The following is a 24,525-nucleotide window of genomic DNA, read 5'->3' as shown; positions in this document are numbered from 1 at the left end:
GAAACCTTTATTTCCTCTAATGAGGAAATGTGTTTTGCTCTAGGTAATAATTTCATATGAATAAACAAAATGCAACCTATCTTGCCACATCCTGCATACTTATTTGCATTTCTGTCATGACAGGAAGTATTCTGTTTTAGTTTTATTTATTTATTTATTTATTTATTTTTATTATTGTTGTTATTTATTTTTTTTAGGTCATTCAAAGAGAAACTGAATTGAGAAGATTACTCAGTCAACAGAAACACAAAATTTTAAATAAAGATGGCATTTACCTTAGGTGTTCTAATTTCAAGTCCTAAACTCAGAGAATCTCTCTTTCCTCTGAAGCTGTTTAGAAGCAGATTTTTAACAAAAAGTTATAATGCCTTTCTTAATTTATATAGGAAAATCAATGTTTTTGCAGTAAAAACAGTATAGTGACCATCAGCATAATCTGTTTAGATATGCAAGACTCCATTTTCCAAGATGTCAAGCACCCTGGCTGTAGATCAGGAATGCACTTAGACACATGTATAACTTGAAGCATTTGAGAATGCAAAGTAGAAAGCCTGGCTGTACTGATGGACAGTACTGATAAATTAATAGTACGTAAAGATAAAATTTCCAATGACTTCATGATTTGAACCACGTTACTACTAATAAACTGCTTAAAACAAAAATTTGTTGATAGCAGTAATATCTTTATTTATATCAGCTGGCGTATCTGGGAAACAAAAATGACAAGCTCTAGGGCTCACAAGCCCTTCTTCAGAAGCAACAGATTTCAAAGCTAAGTAGAGGAGTAAAAGTAAGCAGAGATGCCAAAACAGCTCTGGATTGAATCTGGGACCTTGTATGAACACAAACAGCATGAACATTTTGAAGATTCAGCATATATGTAAGCACAAAACCATGGCAAAGGCCTTCCTTCTGACTTGCTTGATACTACTGTTAAGTAAAAGTTATCAAAAAGAGATGGGCAGTTTTATGACTTCGTTCCTTCTCCATCTTTTGTAATCAAGAGTTGTTGTAATCATAGTTATCAAATGCCAAGTTCTAGTATTGAGCTTTTTGTCATCATGCCTGGAGAAGAGCAGTACAACCCCCCTTTTACATATATTCCAAAGTTATTTTACTTGGCAGTTCCATGGAAAGACTACTGCCATAACCTGCACTTAAAGTGGCTGAAAAAAAAAAAAGAGGACCGTTTACTAAAAAAATGAAAATAAAAATCTTATTTACATGCAAATGTCATGTACCTTTCATGTGCAAGAAATAACAGAATGGCCGAGGTCGGAAGGGACCTCTGAAGATCATCTAGTCCAGCCCCTCTGTCAAGCAGGATCACCTAGATCACATTGCTCAGGATGGCATCCAGGCGGGTTTTCAAAATACACTCTGATCAATAAGCTTTACCAGCTATTTATTTTAAATTTGCAATTATTGAAAAAGTCACTTAAACTCCCTAGGTTATCATTCCTATTCTTTATTTTGTCGTTTACATGCTTTGTCGCCAAAATGGCTGCTGCATTTATACTATATTTTTAACTAGGAACTAAAACCTTTTATTAATATTTTATAGAATCTATTTATCACAATAAGTGATGTTCATATGCAATTTTCAAATGCAGTAAAAGGAGACAGATTATTCAAGCTACCTACTCATACGAGCAGTCTGCTATAGTACGTGTGGAGACATTAGATACCTCAACCAAAAAGCTGTTTTATTTTCGTGTAGTTACTCTGTGCTTGCATGAGAGAAAAATGGAACATTACTGCAGTAATCTTCCTGAATGTGTCGTCTACTATAACATCTTACATAGTTATTTCACTCGCTGTACTCTCACAGATCTTGAACAAAGACATCTTAAATTCATTAAAAGACATGCCATTATTTTATGAACTAGGATTATAAGAACAAACATTATACTAATATTTTTGCATTAAGGCTGGTTTGCTTCCTACAATTCAAAAATCAGAACAGTCACTCCAAAAAGATTTACTATAGCTTTACACAAATAGGTTGTTACCTACTGTGTAATTTTTGCTGATGCAACAACTACACTTGGATATACACATTCATATATAAGGCATGCATCTAATTCTTGCTCACATGAAATAGCATTTATAAACACAACACTTAGTGGTTCAAAGTGCTGTTTCATACTTGCTGTAAACAAATTTAAAGTTATCCAGACCTATAAAGAAACAAAGAATAATATAACGACCCAATCAACATCCCAGAGGCACATATTTCATTGTACTACACGTTTAGCTGATTTTTATTTTATTATTATTATTTTTTTAACGTATGATTTGTTTCTCCTACAAGTATGCTAAAGACATAATGTTCTAAACTACTACAGAATTTTTGTGCAGGCCTCAGTAGTACAGAATCAAATGTGTATCTGTATGTACGTCTCCCTCTCTCTCTCTTTTACAAACATTTATTATTAACATGCTCAATTGTTCATTGGGTTCTTTTGTTTGTTTATACTATGAAGTCTATATCTTGATTACTTCATTTGCAGCTCAGAGTTTGGACAGTAGCTTATGTATCTTCCTGAGCCAGAAATATTCAGAATTATATCTAACAAGATGATCTTTCAAAAGCATGCAGATGGCACAAAAAGAAATCCATCTTACTAAACGTTTTCTTCTGGCTCTCACTTACTCTTGTAAAGGACTTAATTATAGTGTTTTGAATATTAAAATCATCAACTTACAGGTAACTCACACAACTAGTTAGAAACCTGATCTTGTGGAAAGGTTAACATAACATGAATTAAGTGTCAAATGCCCCTCTGCCTCATTGCCGAGTCTTCTGGCAAAACACATGCAAGTCCACCTTCAAAGACCTCTGGATTACACTGTATGCATACACAAAGCTGATTCTCCTCGCACATTAGTATAATTAGCCTTGACTTCATTAAAATTAACAGAAGCCCTGTGTATTTCAGGGCAGCTGTGAGTACTAGGTCATGCATTGTATCTAACAGCCTATATGGCATATGTCTCTCTCCATTCCAGCAGCACCACCATAGCACAAAAAAAAATGCCTTAGAATTTTCTTACAATATCCCAAGGAACTGGGAGTAATTACTTGCATCCATTGCCTCCATATTAATGAGCAGTATTGGTGTTAGCATACTAATGAGTTCTCGCTTAATCAATTCAGCATTGTTTAACTATGGCATCCAAGATCATCTGGTCCAACCATTCCCCTACCACCAATGTCACCCAATAAACCATGTCCCTAAGCACCAAGTCCAGCCATTCCTCGAACACCCCCAGGGACGGTGACTCCACCACCTCTCTGGGCAACCCGTCCCAATGCCTGACTGCTCTTTCTGAGAAGAAATGTCTCCTCATTTCCAAACTAAACCTCCCCTGGAGCAACTTGAGGCCATTCCCTCTATTCCTGTTACTAGTTATCTGTGAGAAGAGGCCGACCCCCAGCTCCCCACACCTTCCTTTTAGGTAGTTGTAAAGAGCAATAAGGTCTCCTCTGATTAGAATATGGTGCCACGTGGGATCACATCATTACATGGGATACCCCTAGTAACCTGGAAAAAAAAGGGGGTTAGTAGAACAGTAAATTTAAAGTCAAGACATTGGCTAAAACCAAAACTGTAATATAAACATTTAAAGTGACATAGTAGTATGGAAGAGGATAGCTTGCACTTAATGTTGGTAATATTTTGTTTTCTTAGCACAAAAAGAAACTAAATAAATTAGATTAAAAAAAAATAAAATAGATTAGGCATTGAGCTTTAATTAAACATATAGTTACTTCCCCCCCCCCCCCCCCCCCCCCCGACGATCCCCCCCCCCCCCCCTTGGTCTTTCACTTTTCTAAAGATAACAATTCAGACTCTTCCCGTTTTTCCTCTATTTCTTCTATAATAACTGTATTTAATTTCTCAGATGTGATTTTGCATATTCTGTCTGGGTAAAGACAAGAGAACTAAAAGGTGTAAGGTGGCTGAACCAGATGATTTAAATTAAAATCTGAAAAATAGCAAAATAGAAGTCTGAAGGCTTCTGAATCATTATCCCCATAACACAACATATACACTCTACCAAACACAAGAAATTCTATCTATTAAGCACATGCAGTAGCAGCTGAAGATAATCTTACAGAAAAAATGAGCCTAAGAGCAGGTGATGGGGACTCAAAAGGAGGTCATAACAAACCACAGCTATTTGCAAGCAAAACAACAAAATCTCTTGAAATAATCCTCTCTCAAGAATGAGGCTGCAAAACAAACATGGCTTCTGAATATTCTACCAACTTGCCAGATGAAGGGAAAAAAGCTGTATAATTCTAAATATAGGGATGACATACTATTTCATGTAACTGTACTGCTTTGAAACAACTCTAATCAATGTGCTAGAGCAAACAGTTTCCTGACATTTTGAAATAAAACTGCTAGATGGTGTATTGCCCAAATACAGACTATATTTAACTGCAGTTTCTTTTACTATATAGCAGATTATTTTAGATTAAAAGAAGATACTTGAAAATCACCAGAAGTGAGCCTCTGCCACTAAATAAAGACCTATGCTAGCTCCAGATGTAGATTCAGGCCTGCACTGCCCTACAAGTTAACATTACGTAAGATGTTATTTGTGGAAAGTATTGCAGTAACAAACTTTATTCTGAATATTGGCCAAAACAGTACAATTACTGTTCAACTTTCTTGGGCTCTCCAAAAAGAGTATGTATTATTCCATGATCCTGAGAGTTTCTACTGATGCAAAGCAGCTCTGGAATATAAACAGGTATCAGTTGAAGCATTACTTCATAACTAGAACTAAAAACTGAGATTGGTGAACAGGTCTGAAAAGATTTATTTTTTTTTCTTTTATCTTTTTTTCTTTTATTTTTTATTAAGAAATAATAATTGTGAATCATACGTAGGCTGTAATGAGTACTACTTCTATTCCTGTAAAATTAAATATCAGTACAAATTGGCTGCAAATTTCAACACAAGTAACACACACGTCAGAGAGAACACATGCAAGCTTCAGCAGTAGCTCTAGTTTTGGGAATGTTAATAAACAAAAAGGTACATCCTATCCACAGGATTGTTATAGGAAAAGGTAGTAGAAAAGTCCCCAGTTATGAAATATAGTGTTTTTAAGATCAATAGGGCCAAAAAGAGAATTAAGTCTGTTTATACTTAAGACTAGTTAAGAGTGTAAAAAAAGTGGATACCATTTCTGTTTTCTTGCTAATGGGTGATAAAAAAAGATGAACTTGGGCCTATTAAAGTGTTAAATGAGCAAGAAGGGTATAGAAAGATCTGTAACAGATACTCATAGTAAAAAAATATAAAAATATGTGCACTAGGCACGATTAAATGAAATAAAATCCATGCAAAGTTGGGGTGTCCTACTTGTAGTATCTCCATCCTTATAACATCTGCGTCTCTCATTGTCACATATTTCTATTTACCAAAGTCTTTGCTTACTACTTTTTTTTTTTTTTTATCCCTTAATCTTCCTGCTTTCACTTGCCAGTATCCCAGCCACGTGTTGTTTATTTCAGAAATAATTCTTTATCCTTTATTCCTAAATCAGGAAACTACCCCTGAGCTTATTAATTTTCCTAACTTAATTCTTTCCTTACCAGCAGTTTTGATCTGTCACTTTGCCACACGAGGAACCCTAAACTAAGACTAGCTTATCATATATGACATATAAGAGCTGACCTGTTATATGAAAACCCTTCCCCTGTGGTAGCATTGTGGAAACTTGCACAGGAGAACACGAAATGGGCTGTAGCAGGCAGCTTTTTGTTCTTCCCAGCAGCTACCACTGTCTAATGTGAGTCTGCCTGAGTCTGCCAACCACTGACCTGTCTTCAGAAAGTACTTTGCTATGACCAAGGCTGTAGGCCCTGGTAAATGCAATTTTACGAACTCCTTTGGTACAGGCAGCCTAATACTTTTCTATATCCTTTTTCCCTTCTTCTTGGCATAAATATAATTTCATTACCTTACTATTTTTTTCACTTCTCATGTCACTCAGTGCCCCCCCCCCCCCCTTTTACATCATATTTTGTCTCAGCAGACAGACTGCTAACCAGCATTACACTCTACCCATTAGTGCAGGAGGTGTTCCTACACACTGCTGTTGCCTTTTAGCTGTGCCTGACTGTTCTGTCGCATGCATGAACCATTCAGGAGGGCAATTGGTTGGTGGCAGAGAAAATACTTACACCTCTTGACTGCCCAGACACTCTTCATAGAGGTAGCACAACCAAGAACAACCAGATGAAATGTTTCAGAGGTCTTATGTCATCATAATAATAATTAATATTGTTCAGGGTTTCTTTAAGAAAGGGTTGCATACATGCTTTTAACAAGAAAATGTTTAACATATTTAATTCACAGTTTAACTGATGAGCTTTATGTACTTCATTTTGTGTCACTACTTATGGTATAACCAGTGCCAACATTCAAAGGTCTGTATAAAGAAAAAAATCCAACACACCCAGGAACAATTGCACACTTGATACACATTTTCATCAAGGCTAAGCATTACAAGGGAAAAAACTAGTTTAACTAGTGTAGTAAAAGCTGAGCCTAACTTAGTCTTTGCATTCTCCTGCTAAAACATCACCTGTGCTGTTGAAACTATTTTCTTTTTGAGCCCATTCTGTGAGCAGAAAGCATTGAGATCCTATAGAAAGAAACAAACAAACCTAAACACTCACTGGAGAAGATGAACCTTAATTTATCCTGCTTGTTTTATAGACTTGTACGTTATGAGTCTTGAGCACGTTACTTGTACGTTATGAGTATGAGGCCGCACCTCGAGTACTGTGCTCAGTCTTGGGCCCCTCAGTACAAGAAGGACATTGAGGCCCTGGAACGTGCGCTGAGAAGGGCTACAAAGCTGGTGAAGGGCCTGGAGCACAAGTCCTGTGAGGAGTGGCTGAGGGAACTGGGGTTGTTTAGTCTGGAGAAGAGGAGCCTTAGGGGAGGCCTTATTGCTCTCTACAGCTACCTGAAAGGAAGGTGTAGGGAGCTGGTGGTCGGCCTCTTCTCACAGATAACCAGTGACAGAACTAGAAGGAATGGCCTCAAGTTGCTCCAGGGGAGGTTTAGTTTGGAAATGAGGAGACATTTCTTCTCAGAAAGAGCAGTCAGGCATTGGAACAGGTTGCCCAGGGAGCAGGTGGAGTCACCGTCCCTAGGGGTGTTCAAGGAAAGGTTGGACGTGGTGCTTAGGGACATGGTTTACTGGGTGACATTGGTGGTAGGGGGATGGTTGGACCAGATTATTTTAAGGGCTTTTCCAACCTTAATGATTCTATGATTCTAGGAGCCAGTTCCAGCCAGCTCCAAAAGGGACCTGCTGGTGGCCAAAACTGAGCCATCAAAAAGACTGGTTGCCCAAGCACCAGCACACTGCTTCTCCCTCCACCTCTTCAACAGAAGAGGGGGGAAAAATATGACAAAAAAAAACAAACTTGTGTGCTAACATACAGACAGGGGGATCACTCACTGGTTACCATCATGGGCAAAAAAAAAGACTCAGTTTAAGGAACATTAACGTAGTTTATTGCATGTTGCCAAGATACGTAGAGCAGCCTCCGCAGACCACATCCCCCTGCCCCACCGGGGGCTCCTCCACGGGCTGCAGCGTCGAGATCTGCTCCATGTGGGAGCCATGGGCTGCAGGGGGACAGCCTGCTCCACCAGGGGCCTCTCCACAGGCTGCCGGGGAACGGCTTCAAGGCCGCCCCGGCGCGCAGATGGGGGACTGGTCCGCCGGGACGTGCGGTGAAGCGTCGTGAGGGGACATAACGCAGGGAGGGACATCGGCGACCGAGGCCGTGCCGGGTCACAGCAGGCTCCCCGCTCCAAGGCGACTCTCAGCCTCCGGAGCCCCTGCGTCGGTCGGTGGCACGACCCAGTCCGCCCCCCCCCCTCCCCTTTCAGGACAATGGAACCTCCCGCTCAGCACCACCACATCCCCACCCTCAACCGCTCCCCCCCGCCGCCGCGGTCAGGTGAGCGGGGCCGCGCGGTGACGCCACAGAGGCGCGGCACGACGCGGCCTCTCCTCCCCGCCCCGTCACTCATCTCTCTCTCCACCAATCAGCGCCGCGCCCCGCCGCGCTCGCCCCGCTCTCCTTCGCGTGCACGCGCGCGCTCCCCCCTCCCACCGCCGTGTGGGCGGTGCGCGCGGCCGGGCGCCTCCGGAGGGGCGGGGGAGGGGGCGCGGCAGCTTCGCGGCGGGGAGGGCGGGCGGGAGCGATCCGGCGGTACGCGGTGCCCGGCCTCCAGCCGCCGGGAGCCCCGCTGCCTTCTCCGCGTTTCCCCGGGAAACGGCTTCGGGGAAGCCCACCCCAGCCCCTCCTTGTGTTTTTTTTTTTTTTTTGAAATTTATTGATTTTTTTTATTTTGTTCTCTGTTTCTATATTTTTCTTTCTTTATTTTTATTTTTTCATTATTTTTTTCTCTTTTTTCTTTATTTTAATCCCTATTTATTTATTTGTTTTATATATATATATATTTTTTTTTTTCTCTTCCTACTCTTAAACGTGCCAGGTGAACGCTTCCGTGCGCTGTAGCGAGGGAGGGGGGGAAGGAGATCGACATCGCCCCCCTCCCCCCTTTTTCTTTTTCTTCTTTTTTTTTTTTTTTTTTTTTAATTTCCCTTCCCCGTCGAAATCGAGCAGCAGCAGCCCCCATCCCAAAATGGGCTGCACGCTGAGCGCCGAGGACAAGGCGGCGGTGGAGAGGAGCAAGATGATCGACAGGAACCTGCGGGAGGACGGCGAGAAGGCGGCCCGGGAGGTGAAGCTGCTCCTCCTGGGTAAGGGCAGGGCGGGGAGCAGCCCCCCCCCCCCCTCTTTGTTGTAGGGTTTGTGGGGTGGGGACACCCCTTTGGGGACCCCCCCCCGTGGACCTGAGGTGGGCGAGGACCCGCCGAGGACCCCCCCCTCCCCCTCCGAGGGATGCCCCCGGAGGCGCTTTGGGGTGGGGGGGAAAGGGTTCAGGGCTTGTTGTTTGCTCAGAGGAGGCCCTAAATCCGTCACAAAGGGGCTAACTGCTTAAATTCGGGCGGGGGGGCTCCGTGTGCATCAGCTGGGAGGGGTTCAGAAGGCTGTGGGGTGGGGGGCGTTTGGTCTGGACGCTTCTTGAAGACCTTACCTAGTGTCAAGGGGGAGGAAGGCAAGGCACCCTGCAACTTCTTGCGTCCTTTTGGGAGTTGCTGGAACCCAACAACGTAAAGTAAAACCTTGATGGGGATTATAAAACGTGTAAAGTAGCGAATCGCGTTATACACCATCATGTGTTTTGGGGTTTTGCTCATCTGTACTTGGAGCTACTTGTTTTGTGTGTTTTGACTGGTATGGTGATGTGGAGAGCTAGAAGTAAGATTGCTTCTTAAAATTGCTATAAAAGAAACAAGGAAGCAAGGTTTAATTAGAAATATCTTTGTGCAGGACCCAAACTGTTGTACAACTTGTGGATGTCTGAGTGCTGCAAGACTAGTATTGTACTGATGTTATGAGGAGATAAGGAGTCCTGTGTGATGTGCTTTATGGTTAAACCAGACTGGGTCCTTCTAGCCTGGAACTAAAAAGCTGTGGAGTTTCTGCTTTTTTTTTTTTTTTAGGTGCCCTTTTCCTCCTGAAGCTACAGTTTTCTTAAAGTACTACTCAATTTCTCACTCCTCTTGAAACTTATTTTCCTACAGTGTTCATCTACAGTGGTCTATTTACTACTAATGCCACGTACCATGTACAGTTTTAAAGTAACTTCATTCTTCTGCGAACTTCTAAAATAGCCCCAGACAGGTACAGGAAACTGAAGCACTTTCATGCGTACATGCAGAGGTGAGGCAAGCCTAGTCTGGGAAAAGCAAGCATCCTAAAACGTATGTATAGTTTTAAAATCTTGCTTATGACGGAAACAAAGCTTTTCTCTCCAGTTTGCTTTCTAGGCTGTTGGTTGGTAGTGTGCCTCTTCCTGTGCAACTTTGGAAGCCTCAGACTGTTGCATGGAGAGGTTGTTGTCCTCTGTTTGATCAGTAGTAGTACTGCAGAAAATGTCTTGAAGGTGCCAAAGTAACTATTTGTATGTGCTCTGGCAAGGCATTTAAAATGTTTTTCAGATTTTCACTGTTCTGTTTTTAGAACTTTAAGTGCATGTAGTTTGGTAGTCATTAAAATATTCGGTGGATATAGATAAAGTCTCTTTTTATAGGAAGATGCTTTAAATTCAAGAATTAATTTTGTAACGGTTTTTAGTAGTTTGATGCTCTCATGTATAAAGTTATGGCTTTGTTTTCTAAAATCTTTCTAGTACAAAAAAGCTTTAGAGGAAGTTTTTTTTCTTTTTTTTTTTTTTCCCGGAATCTCAGAAAATCATAGGATATGAGTCAAATGCATGTATTTCCTCAGTACAGCTCAGTTGGTATAATGTTTCCCCCTCCCCTATTAAAATGAGGTGTGAAAACTAACAGGTTAACTTCTTCTAGGACCAGTGTTCGAATAATTTTTTAAGCACAAAATTCCATAAATGTTTACTGAGATTGAGGTTTTATGTATACACCCATAGATATGTCTGTGTGTTTCAGTTTTCTTGGAATGAAAGTTTTCCTGTTAAATTTCCTTGCAACTGTGTCAGATGTCTTAAATGTTATGCAAATGTTTTATGTGATGGTAAAACTATTTTAAGTTACTTCCACTAGAGTCAGTCTCTTCTCACCACTCGCTTTCCGAATTGCTTTCTCTGCCCATATGTCATAGTTGATCATCAACTCGGTTGTATTCCTGCATCTATTTATGGGCTCGTTCTGCTAAAAAGATACCCGAATAAAAGGAAAAGTACAAGTTGTGGTCTGCTGGCAGGAAAATACGTGGTGTGAGAAGCATCTAAAATACCTTTCTTATGTAGAAAAAGAATGTGTAGCTATAAACCTATTGGCCCAAGGAGAAGTTTTACTCCAGCATCTGTAAAAACTGTTCTTTTGTATGGTCATTAGAGAATCCTACTGAGACTTGAATTAGTATGTTCAACTGGAAGATATGGTTATAATTATAATCAGTCTATTTCTGGCATATAATGGAGTAAAACTAAATTTAGAAGCTTTTCTAAAGGTTTCTCTAAAATTTCAATGATTTGAGAGAGGTATAACATCGCTGTGCATAAACCATGAGTTTATGAATAATATCACTGATCTATGTTAGATTTGTATTTTGTTGTCTTGTCTCTAGGAAGAAGCAGCCAGACTTACTCTGTTCAAAGTCCTATTGCTTTGGATTATCTAACTTCTTTCGTCACGTCTATAAATTGGTACCTCATTTGGTACAAATTTGACTGTAGGTCATGCATCAGTTCTTGGAATAAAAATACTAATTTTGAAACACTATCCATGTAAAATAATATTGTAACCTCGTAGTTCTGTGAGCTTTAATGTGATATGCTAACAGCAGGAGAACCTTTTCTGTAAAATTTGAGAGTCATCCTCGTTATTAGAAGCTGAACATGAGCACATAATTTGTAAGCCAGCTGGCAAATGTATTTGTACATGGAGCTTGGTGATTTTATTTTACTTTTAAATCATTAAATACACAAGCATGTTTCATTTAAATTCATCTGGGATCAATGTATCTCCTATTTGTGATGAAGAAACTTACATTTTTAGACTTCCCATGAAATTTAAGTGCAGTCTAATATGGTGTCCACTGCTACAAATTTAATATACAAAGCACTTTTTCTTAAGCACTTAACATTTGTATCAAGTTGACCATTCGTATACCTATTTCCTGATTGAAGTAATATTTAGTTTTATTGTGTTTTTGTTGTTGTAGTTTCTTACAGATAAACTTGTATATACTGCTTTTCAAAGAAGTAGTTCATACTAGGTATATCTTCTATCTTGGCTGGCTTCCAAGGAAGGGAGGCAATTGAACCATGTTCTTCCTGTCTTCTGATTCTCCATCTTTCTAACTCTTGGTGTTCAGAAGAAAAAAAAAAAAAAAGCCTACAATGATGGTTGCAGAACAAATGTAATTCTACTCATGTTAGGAGGTGGTGGCTCTCTGTGACTGGTCTGTGTGCTGCATTAATATACATGTGATCCAGATCAGGTGTGGATTTGCAAGTGCATTTCTGTTGAATTAACCAGAGCACATAAGACTGAATTTATGCCAACTGCAGGAGAACAGGCAGTACCTCATTTAGAATAAAGCCTTCTGGTATGAGGTTAACTCATCAAGTTTTATGAATGCATTCAAACTGGCAGTATGAGTTTATAGGATTAGCACATCTGATTTGTGGATTATCACATTTCTCACCTAATACAGCAAATCAAGTGTTCAGGCTCATTGAAGAAGGCATTCAGGAAGGTATTTCTTGCACATTCTTTAGGAGTCGATCCTGGGGACCAGGAAGCAACAGATCACATTTGACAACTGCAGTTCTGTGTCCTCTTTCTAGATAATCATGCGTCCAGATTTTAGTTCACCAGATACTTCTGTACTGGTGACCAGCTCAGCTACTTCTCCATTCCTGAACAGATACTCGTGATTCATACTGGAACAATGTTGTCATGTTCTTAACCTATTTTTCAGTTTAAGGCAGAGTACTGCTCCTAATCTTTTTCACTGCAGTTCTCCCTGATGCTTAAGGCATTAACTAGAATTACATTCAGTTCTAAACCTTCACATCTCAAGCATTTTTTCTAGCTGCTTTTCTTTTGTTCCAGACCTGCATATCTCTGCTTAGTCAATTGACTCCCACTGCATACTCATCTTTCCAGCAGCAGCATCCTCACAGTCTTTGCTTTCCTCCAGACCTGGCTGCACCATGGGGAAGAAAAAAGTGCTTTTTGTATCATTCCTTTTCTTGCCTTTCCTCCAGTGTATTCTTTCTCCACACTTGAAAACCTGAAAGAATTTAGAAGTCTCCATTTACAGAAGCTCTCAAGCCTTGTTCTCACAAATATATATTTACCTTTCAGAGGTGTTGACCACATCTTTATTAAATTATGCCAGCTTTGATTGTACTGGTCTAAAACATTCCTGACAATATCTCCTGTCTTATCTTCAAAGGCAGCTGTCTGTCTATAAGATATTTACGAAGGATACCTTCGTAAGTGGTTAATGTTACTTTTTGTTTAAAATGGAGTATTTCAATTGGAAGGGATCTACGCAGATCATCAAGTCCAACCTTCTGATCAAAAAAACCCAAAAGTTAAAGCATATTGTTGCACAAATACCTTTTGAATGCTGGCAGGCATGGGGCATCAGCCACCTCTCTAGGAAGCCTGTTCCAGTGTTTGACCACACTCACAGTAAATAAACTTTTCCTGGTGTCTAACCTGTAGCTCCCCTGGCCCAGCTTTGTGCCATTCCCATGTGTCTTATCATTGCTTGTCGTGGAGGAGAGATTGGCTTCTCCTTTTTTTCTTCCTCAGGGCATTGCAGAAGTCAAAGAGGTTACCTCTCAGCCTCCTTTTCTACAGGCGAGACAACCCAAGTGTCCTCAGCCTCTCTTCACAGGACATGCCTTCCTGCCCTTTTACCAGCTTTGGGAGAATATATAGTGGGAGAGTCACTTATTTTTGGCTGGCTGGCTACGCTGTGTTTAATGAACCCCCCAAATGCCCTTTGTTCTCTTGGCTTCCAGGGCACACTGATGGGTCATGCTGACCCTGCTGTCACCAGCACCCCTGGTCCCTTCCTGCAGGGCTGCTCCCCAGCCATTCGTTTCCCACTCTATGCCTGTGTCCAGTGTTACTCTGTCCCAGGTGCAGTACCTGGCATTTACCTTTGATGAATTTAATGCTGTTGCTGATTGCTCAGTGCTCCAGTCTATCTAGAGCCCTTTGTAAGGCCTCTTGTAACTTCAGGGAGTCAACAGCAAGTCCCAGATTGGTATCATCATCAGTCTTGCAAAGAATGCACTCCACTCCCGCATCCAGATCATTGATAAAAATGTTCAACAGGACTGGCCCTAGAAATGAGCCCTGGGGAACATCTCTAGTGACTGCCCACCAGCCAGCTGTAGCCCCCATACAGGCCTTTGAGGTCTGCCGTACAGCCAGTTCATCACCCAGCATAGCATCACCCTGTTTATCTCACAGATGGACAGTTTGTCCAGAAGGATACTGTGAGGGATGGTATCAAAGGCCTTACTGAAATCCAGAAAGATTATATCTGCTGCCTTCCCTTCAGCCACTAAGTGGGAGGCCTTGTCATAGAAGGAGACCAAATTACTAAGGCAGGACTTTCCCTTCATGACCTCATGTTGACTATGCCAGATAATAGCTTTGTTCTTTAAGTGCCTTTCAACATCTCCCAGGACAATCTTCTCCATAACTTTCCCAAGTACTGAAGTTAAACTAACAGTTTGTGCCTTCCTTTTTTTTTTCCTTTCCTTTCCTTTTTTGTTTTGTTTTGCAGACTTTCTGCTATCTAATCTGCTTAGATTTAGGTGCTTTCTAGGAGGAGCTCTGAAACAGCAGCTGTCTTGAATTTTAATATGATATGGCTGGACTATGGCATCAAGATGTTATTTATGTGGACCTTTATATCTGACTTGTTATTAAATTGATGTAATCCTCAAGCCTTAGTACTGAGTATAACAATTTCAAAGGATAAAGTCAAAATTACTATGTTTCTCATAGTGTAATAATTCCCCTTGTTTTTGTGTAAGGAGGCTCGTGCATGTGCAGAAAACACAGCCATTCAGTCATGTTTGTATAATTGCAGTTTGGGTATTTATGCTCATCTCTTTCTATTTTAATGCTGGTGTAATAATTTGCAACATCATAATATTGGTCTTTGATGTGCATATAGACTTCTTTACTACAATGCAAATTATTTTCACTGTGAAAGTTTCTTTATAAAATCACCATTTATGATTGCATTGTGATTTTAATTCTTTAACATCCTGATGAAAAATTCACTTCAGTACAACATACACTGAAAGAAATGGCTTGCACTGGAAGAAATGATTTTAGAAATGGCTAAAGAGAAACTGTGTATTTTGTACTGTGCCATAATACCAGCAGTGGTGACTGTCCTTTCTTCTCTCTTGATTAAAAGGTGTAGTTTATGGACATATATAAAAACTAATTTAACTTTTGTATCAACCGTTAAATATTTCTTGAGGGGGGTTTTAAGAGTTATGCAACAATTATTTCCAGTGTTTATGCTTAAGATTATTTTCCCTTTAGTTGTCTTTTAAAAGCAACACTGTTTTTTTTTCTTGATGTTTTTTCCCCCTCTTGAATCAGAAACCAAAAAAGCTCCAGTAAGGTATTTTTTTAGTAAAGCAGTTGACTCCCAGCATGAACACTGCCTCAAGACAACACAAATTCTGTATTACAGTACCTTAATTGGTTTCTTTTTACCTTCTCTGGCAGCACACTTTATTGTACCATCATTGTGCTGATATGACAGCTTACTTCAGTCCTATAGATTCTCTTACTGAAATGATCTTGTATTGAAGCTCACCCCTTTTTGTGAAGAGCCATTTTTAACTAACTGCAGGTTACAGCACAACTTCTTGCATAGTTGTGTTGGCACTTGAACTCAAGCTTTTCCTGTAGAGTTAGGCCATGCTGATTTATGTAATCGTATCCCTGAAGTACCTTGTTCTATTGCTGCTGTATTTTACCCTGTAGTTGTCTCGGTACTCTCAGAAGGAAGAAATGAGTAGCGGGCATATCCTAAAATCTGGCCAAATATGTTGAAACCAAGCCATCAGTCTGCTTCAGAGGGCATGAAATTCTGAAGTAAGTTTTGCTGCTGGGTTTGATGGATGTCTGCAGTGTTTCCTGTAATGTGCTTTCTGGCAAATGTCAAGGTAGAAAGCTGGAAGTAGAGAAGAGAGATTTAAGATGTTCTGTTAAGTGTGAAAATTTTTCTGCCATGGAAACGCTGCCATAAAGATCTGAACTGACTTGATAATTAGCTATTACAAGGCTTTTTCCAAAATGTGTATAGGAGAGCCTGTATTGATGGAAAACTTGCTATTCTGAGGCTGACTCAGTCACTGACCAGTTTTACTGAGCTCAGCTGTTCTATTTATTGCTCTTGTTTGTTCAGTGTCCTACTGTTGTCTCAGGCTTTGTGTAAATTACTGTTTTGTTATTCTCTAAATGGAGTTCGGTTGGCTTCACCTGAGAGATTCTGTATGCAAAAAAAAAAAAGAAATATTTAAGCTCATAATGTGTATAAAAGCTAGTTTGAAAACTTGGGACTTTAAAACTTGTGAGAGCAGGAACTACTATGGAAAAAAATGCAGTTTTTGAAGTGTCTCAACTTAGAGGCATTTCTGAGCTGAAGGATAGTGAAGATACTGCAATCTATTAGAAAATAGAGACAAAATAGCAATTTTTTTTTTTTCTGAGACAACTTTGCCTACTAGGAATGTGTGCTTGTGCAATAAATAGAAAGGCTGAGGCTGGCGGGTCCCTCTGGGTCCATCTGGCCCAGGACCATGTCCAGGAGGCTTCTGAAGATCTCCAAGGAGGAGACCCCACAGCCTCTGGGCAACCTGTGCCAGTGCTCAGTCACCCACACAGCACAGAATTGCTTTCTGATGTTCAAATGGAACCTCCTGTGCTCCATTTTGTGTCCATTGCTTCTTGTCCTGTCAGTGGGCACCACCGAAAAGAGCCTGGCTCCGTCCTCTTGAGGTGAGGCTGACTGGCCTGTAAAAAGACTTATATTAAACATGCTTTGTTCTCCTTGTCCATTGAGTTGGTTTGGTAGGAGCAGGCAGGACAAAATAAATGAGAATCAGAATGGGAAATGGAGGAATGATATGTCATGCTCTCTCTTCATGTTTGTACCTGTCTGCTCATAACCCTTTCACAGTGTAGTTGTAAGCAGTATTAGAGTTGGGAATTTGAAAGATGTTTCACAGTATCATGACTTTGCCATTGGAATTTGCAAAGCTGCAGAGCCAGCTTGAAGATCTCTGGAACTGTCTATAGCTTGAATATGTTACAAGAGGTAAAGTACTATGTATCTGTGTATGCTGTCCCAGCAAAATGTCCTAAAAATCATCTAGTTTCACAGATACCCTCGTGGATTATTCCTAGCAGGTCAAGAGAGGTGATCCTTCCCATCTACTCAGCATTGGTGAGGCTGCACCTGGAGTGCTGTGTCCAGTTCTGGACCCCTCAGTACAAGAGAGACATGGGCATACTGGAAAAGGCCCAGTGAAGGGCTGCAAAGATAACCAAGGTACAGGAGCACCTCTCCTGTGAAGAGAGGCTGGGAGAGCTGGGACTGTTCAGCCTCAGAAGAGGAGGCTCAGGGGGATCTCATCAGTGTGGATAAATGCCTGAAGGGAGGAGGCAAAGAAAATGGAGCTGGGTTCTTTTCAGTGGTGCCCACTGACAGGGCAAGAAGCAATGGACACAAAATGGAGCACAGGAGGTTCCATTTGAATGTCAGGAAGCACTTCTGTGCTGTGTGGGTGACTGAGCACTGGCACAGGCTGCCCAGAGAGGCTGATTTTTTAAAAAAAAAAAAAAAAAAAATTCTCATAATATCATTCTTTCAATATCTGAACCATTGGAGTATTTCACTTATAGCATATAAGAAACAGTTCTTTAAAGAGACTTGTTAACAAATGTTTACGTTAAACATAACTTAAAGCACATGAATTGCCTTCCTTCCCTGGCTTTAGTAATTGAAGGACCATTGAACTTCTGTGTAACCCCATTTCTTCTCTGTTTAGGTATTAACTTGATAAATCAAGTAGAGGTGTTGATGTACATCTGTATGTTTATATGAGAGCTATGCATTTGTATTAAGAGATGCACGTGAACTGAAGTATTTGATACACCTATATAAACTGATACTGAAATCAGAAAATACGTTTCATATAACTACTCATTTAAAGGAATCAACATTTGAATATATAGTGCTTCAATTTATGAAATAAACTGTACATCGTTACTTTTCCATACATGCTTTTTAGAAATGTATTATTGCATTTGAAATGTATAATATGCTTAGCAAAGGTACCTGATTGCATTTTTTGGTGAAATGTAACTGTATCTAGGCAACCGAAGTGGACAGGAAGTCCCTACAATCATTGCTCTAAACTGATTGCTTTTAAAGAAGAAATCAATGTACTGTAATGAAAATTCCTGTTGAAACTGTGCAGCAGGTTTATAATTCTTAGTATCTTTTAGAACTTAATATGGTCTGGGTTTTGACATGAAAACACTGATTAGGGGCACAGCTGTTGGAGTTAAATGACAACCTGTACCCCATCATTCTTTTGCAAAGTTTTTAAAATAATTTATCTCATACATCTATCTATCTAATTTTCTTATGCAGATGGAGCTGATGAAATTTGTTTTGCTCATAATATGAATCGTTGTGCATCTTGGTGGGGAGGAAATTCTGAATCTCTGTGTTTTTAATAGGTTCCAGGAAAACTAATGATGTTCTTGCCTTGTTTCTAAATCCATATTGGAATGCTGGAAATAAGCAGAGTATGTTGTATAATAATGTAGTGACACAAGCAATTGCGCCAGTCTAAAAACTCAGTGTTGCTAACAGGAGAGAGCTCTTGCAGCATCTGGCTGAATGGTTTTACCCTCTCTCTGGCACTTTTGAATGTTTAATCAGTTTTGTGCTGGTTTAATAGTCAAATTGGCTATCCTGTTTTGACTTAGTTTGCTGCTGGAGTGGTCAGTTTAACTGATAATAATAACATAATGGTCTGCCGAGCACCTGGATCAGTAACTGCAGAGTGAGCAGCGGAGGTACGTGCCTGATGCAAATGGAGCACTGGAAATGAGCAGCAGTGGTTGTAGGGGCAAATGGGTACTGAAGGAGATTCTTTCAGTTTCTGCATTTCTCTGTCACACTTTACTGTACAATTCAATTAACAATCATGTGAAATTGTGTTCACCTGCCAGGTCCAGTCGGTGGACATGTTGAGCTCATTCAAAACCCACTTTTATTTTAAAACATTGCTGGAGTAGGAGATAGTGCCAGTCTTTTTCGAGAAGTGTGTTGATAAGAGCACTTGATTGGAAGACGGAGGTGTGAGTTTTGGTTTCCTTCCAAGTCTAAGGAGAGTCAAACCTATGTTTCCTTATTCTTCTGAATGCTGTTTTAACTTAGAGGTTGTAGTCTTGATTAGGAAGAGTCCTTTTCTGCCCAGTGCTTCCTGCAGAAGCCAGATGGTAGTGGGTAAGAACCATAATTACCAGCTCCGTGTCCAAACAGTAGAGTACACAGAAGAATAGAGATAGTACTCTCTAGTTAAAACAGTAAAGTCGTACCAACATTATAAACTGGGTACAATGTGATTGGAGTATTGAAATGTAATTTTAAAATTGGCTATGATTGGAGGTAAAATGGCTTGCAATAACAGAACTGGGAGTAAAAGAGACAACTGTCTGGATTACTTACAGATTCTGGTCAATTAAATGTAATTTTGAATTCCCATTCATTTCAGAATCTATCAGTGATGTACAGTATGAGAGTGACTGCAAGTAGGCTGCTAAAGCTCGTTTAAGTATTGTCTGCATTTTTGATGCATTAAATATTTCTTTAAGCATTTCAAAAGTGGATTTCTCATCTGTATGCTGATTCAGTTACTGATCCTTATTAAATCCGGTAGACTCTCAGCAAAACCATTATATGCCTTCTAAAGCTCTTAAAGACATTAACAAGGATTCCTTCTAATATGTTATAGTGCCTCAGTGTTTGCTAGCAAATGCTGTCATTTTATTTCCTAGACGAGAAGCTACTTAGATTATTTTCTGTCTGCTGTTCTGAAACATAGGGCCTTTTGGTGTTAGAATAGATCTAACCTTGACAAAATACTTGTTTGAGGCTAACAAACTGTTATTTATATAGGTATCTTATTTCTCACTTCTGGTCTTGTTGGGTGTGACTGCCTGTTCAAATGGGTTGAAATTTGATAAACTGCAAAGCTTTCTCAGCTTTATTTGAGACCAGTTGTTTAATTCAAAGTCCATTTGAAAAATAGATTTTTCTTTCAGTAGTGTTAACCAAAAATAATATTCTGCTTGTAGGGAGCTTTGTGGGAAAAATACATGTGCATGCAATCTTTATTTCTTCTGGTTCAAATACAAATAGGAGTTCTGAACGTGTTTTTGAAAAATATCAGTCTGGATAGCTAGACCTTTTCATTTAGTATTTCATTCTGTGTTGCTTGTAAGTCCCTACAACTTCTTGGTAGAGACCTTTCGGTCATGAATTTAGATTGACAGTCCATGTGTTTATTCTCCTCATTTTTATGAATCTCATAGTCCTCAAGATATACAAGATGAAAACCTCTGTAGACATGGGTGAAGACTAAGAATTTGTGTGAACTAAGATTTATTACGCTACTTTTAAAATAATGGACTGACCTTTAGTATAACTGCATTTGCCCTGGTATAAACTTTGGCAATACCCATTTATCTCATTTGCAAATGATGCCTTGGTGTTGCATGACAAATAGAGTTTTAAAAAAAACAACAAAGCAAAACAGCTCATAGTTACATGAGAGATCTCTTTCTGTTTTGTTATGAATGTAACCGCCTTGCTTTCTGATTTTTCCCAACTGTTTGTATCATTACACGGTAATCTGAGGTAGCAGGGACAATTGGAACTGTCACAACTGTAGGTATTACAATAGTGTTGTTCTGAATCGCAACTGGAGCATGAGATGTGAATTCCAGGTTCTTTTGTTACATGTCTCCACCAGAATAACTGGCATAATGTATACCTCTGTAGCAGTTGTGATTTTTTTTTGTAAAGTTTCTTTGGTTGTGATTAATGATTGTCTTCTTAATAGCAGACATTCTCTCTGGTATCTCAGTCGCTGAACTTCCCATCTTTGCACGTGTTTATAGCTCAGTGAACTGTAAAAGACCATGAAGGCCAACCACACTGTCAAGAAAAAAGGTCAGTGTGGACTTCAGGATGTTTAATGATATGTATTAGGCGTGCTGTACTCTGCTGGCTGAATTTGACAGTAGCTGTCTTGATAAACATAAGACCAAAAGAGGTGTTTTTTTCTGTTGGAGCACTTGGCATGTAGTGGGGTCATACAACACCCACTCAAACTCACACTCTAGAATATCTTTAATCATATCCTTTCATAACATGACTTCAAACTATATAGTGATTATTTTTTCTGAGCGTACCAATATGTACACTCAGAAGATAACCACCTTTAGTTATGCTTTTTAACTAACAAACAAATTAAAGTCTTTAATTTTGAAGAGTAGATCAGTTATTTGCTATTCCATTAAAAACACCAAATGTCTGGGCTTTGAATTTTTAGGAGATTGCCAGTTCTTTCAGAAGATAGTAGCATGGAGGCTGGCCTTTAATGCATTTAAGTAGTCAACTAATAGTCTTATCAAGCTGCTCTTGGCATTGCAATGTTAGATAAACTTGGAGCTACGAGTCTTTCACCTGTTGGTGGTGTGGCATTTAGTGATCGTGTGCTGTTTGACAACTGTTTTAATTTCAATTATTTTGGTACTAAACTAATGAATATGGTCTTTATAACTCATATTTTTATGGTAGTAGTATCCTACGTATCTAAGGAAGTTAAGGAAGTTTTAGATTATTGGAGGTATTTAAATTATTGGAGGTTTGGATAAACATACAGGATGGTGACATAAGTTACTATGCAACTGCTTCTTGTCATAACATTTCATAATATCAATTTTCTTAAGTATACATATATACATAGTATAGTGACTGTTTTGCTTTGTATCATTGGTTTCAAAGATCCTACTAAGCATGGTACTGAAGGCCTAGGGAAGAAATAATCAGTTCTGTAAAGGCACTTTTTAGAAAAGAGATAGTGGATTGTAGGTTTAAATAGTTATTCTGCTCTAGAAATAAACCAGCACGTGGCTACTGAAACTTTGAGAATTTTATCAGTTCTTTCATCTGAGTCAGTGTCACAATTTTAGAATCTGTCACTCTTATAGCTTCAACCAGTGATGTAATCTGGGATTCACATTCCATTACTGCTTTGTTAAGTTACTGAAATATTTTCTTCCAGATAACACTCACACAGCTTCATTCTTAATTCATTCAAAATCTGCTGACATATTCAAATTCCAGTAGCTGCAGAAATTTCCAGACTAATGCCACTTCATAAGTAATGAGTACCCTTTAAGAGAAAGCCTTTGGTTGACTCCACTGAGATAGTTAGGAAGGGGGAAAAGGAGCACAAATTGCCAGCAGTTGTAGCTGCCACAGAATTAGAAGAAAGCAAGATGGTAGTGAATAAGAAGCTGGCAAAAACAGGGACCAGCAGGAGGGAGAGACTTTCTCCAAAGCCTGAGATGCCCTTACAGAACTGTTTCAACACTCAGATGTCTCTATGCTAACACACATAGCATGGGGAATAAACAAGGAGAGTTAGAGATGCATGTACACCTACAGTGCTATGACCCCATTGGCATTACGGAGACATGGTGGGATGGCTCCCATGACTGGAGCATTGGAATGGAAGGATACAGGCTCTAGGAAGGACAGGTAGGGGAGACAAAGAGGGGGCATTGCCCTCTGTGTCAGTGAGCAGCTGGAGGGCATGGAGCTCTGCCTGGGGATGGATGAGGAGCTGGCAGAGAGCTGATGGGTCAGGATTAGAGGTAGGGCAGGGACGGGTGACACTATAGTGGTGATCTGCTACAGGCCACCTGATCAGGAAGACCAAGCAGATGAGGCTTTCAATAGACAGACAGAAGCAGCCTAATGTTCACAAGCCCTGGTCCTCATGTGGGACTTCAACCATCCTGTTATCTGTTGGAAGGACCTTACAGCAGGGCTGGAATGCATTAATGGTAACTTCCTTCTCCAAGCGATAGAAGAGCCAGCGAGGAGACGTGCTGTGCGAGAGCTCATTCTTACCAACAAGGAGGGGCCGGTGGGCAATGTGAAGCTCAAGGGCAGCCTTGGCTGCAGTGACCGTGAAATGGTGCAGTTTAGGATCCTGAGGGCAGGAAGGAGGGGGCACAGCAAGCTCACTACCCTGGACTTTGTGAGAGCAGACTTTGCCCTCTTCAGGGATCTGCTTGGTAGAATACCATGGGACAAAGCCCTGGAGGGAAGAGGTGCCCAAGAAAGCTGGTTAATGTTCAACTATGCATCCCAACAAAGAAGTCAGGCAAAAATGCCAGGAGTCCTGCATGGATGAAGAAGGAGCTCCTGGACAAACTCAAAACAGGAAAAGGAGGCCTACAGAGAGTGTAAGCAAGAACAGGTAGCCTGGGAAAAATACAGAGACATTGTCTGGGCAGCCAGGGATCAGGGTAGGAAAGCCTGTTAGAATTAAAATTGGCCAGGGATGTCAAGGACAAGAAAGGCCTCTATAATTACCTCAGTGATAAAAGGAAGGCTAAGAAAATTGTGGGCCCCTTCCAAAAGGAAATAGGAGACCTGGTCACCGGGGGTATGGAGAAGGCTGAGGTAGTAAATGACTTTTTTGCCTCAGTCTACCAGCAAGAGCTCCAGCCACATAGCCAAGGCCCCAGAAGGCAAAGGCAGGGACTGGGAGAATGATGAACTGCCCGCTGTAGGAGAAGATAAGTTTGAGACCAGCTAAGGAACCTGAAGGTGTACAAGTCCGTGGGACCTGATGAGATACATCCGCAGTCCTAAGGGAACTGGTGGATGTAGTTGCTAAGCCACTATTCATCATATTTGGGAAGTCGTGGCAGTCCAGTGAAGTTCCTGCTGACTGGAAGAGGGGAAACAACCCTGTTTTTAAAAAGGGAAAAAAAAGAAGACCTGGGGACCAGCAGCCCAGTCAGTCTCGCCTCTGTGCCCTGCGAGATCATGGAGCAAATCCTCCTGGAAACTATGCTAAGGCACATGGACCTAGAGGTGTTGGTTGATGAGAAGCTCAACATGAGCCAGCAATGTGTGCTTGCAGTCCAGAAAGCCAACCACATCCTGAGCTACATCAACGGAAGTGTTGCCAGCAGGGTGAGGGAGGTGATTGTTCCCCTCTGCTCTGCTCTCATGAGACTCCTCCTGAGGCCCTGCATTCAGCTCTGGGGCCCCCAGCACAAGAAGGACATGGACGTATTAGAATGAGTCCAGAGGAGGGACACGAGGATGATCAGAGGGCTGGAGCACCTCTCCTATGGAGACAGGCCGAGGGAGTTGGGGTTGTTCAGCCTGGAGAAGAGAAGGCTCCAGGGAGACCTTCCAGCGGCCTTGCAGTACCTAAAGGGGGCCTACAGGAAATCTGGGGAGGGACTCTTTGTCATGGAGTGCAGTGATAGGACAAGGGGCAATGGCTTTAAACTAAGAGAGGGTAGATTTAGATTAGGAAGAAATTAATGGCGGGGGTTTGGAACTGGGTGATCTTTAGGGTCCCTTCTAACCCAAACCATTCTATGATTAGTAACTGTCAATGTGGTTTCAGAAAGGGTGAAGGGGGAGCACAAGACAAAAATAAACTCTGTGGGGAGTATAGAGAGACCAGAGACCAGTATATTTGTGTAGAGGCTGGTGTGGGAGAATGTTTCAGTTAGTGGTCAGCC

The 24,525-nt window shown here is 40.7% G+C and overlaps 1 protein-coding gene across 1 annotated transcript in view; it reads left to right on the top strand.

Annotated features, from left to right (window-relative positions):
• Nucleotides 1-8,224: 8,224 nt before the first annotated feature.
• The window catches only part of GNAI1 (G protein subunit alpha i1), a 36,067-nt gene continuing 19,766 nt past the window's right edge, over nucleotides 8,225-24,525 (top strand). Inside the window, exon 1 of the mRNA XM_035549436.2 lies at nucleotides 8,225-8,817. Within this exon, the coding sequence (XP_035405329.1) occupies nucleotides 8,700-8,817 (118 nt within the window). The 5' untranslated portion in view covers nucleotides 8,225-8,699. The remainder of the gene's footprint in view (nucleotides 8,818-24,525) is intronic.

The sequence above is a fragment of the Cygnus atratus genome, chromosome 1 (genome assembly GCF_013377495.2).
Source record: "Cygnus atratus isolate AKBS03 ecotype Queensland, Australia chromosome 1, CAtr_DNAZoo_HiC_assembly, whole genome shotgun sequence".
Taxonomy (NCBI): Eukaryota; Metazoa; Chordata; class Aves; order Anseriformes; family Anatidae; genus Cygnus; species Cygnus atratus.
The sequence above is the reverse complement of the archived record's forward strand: the minus strand, read 5'-3'. Positions and strand labels throughout refer to the sequence as shown.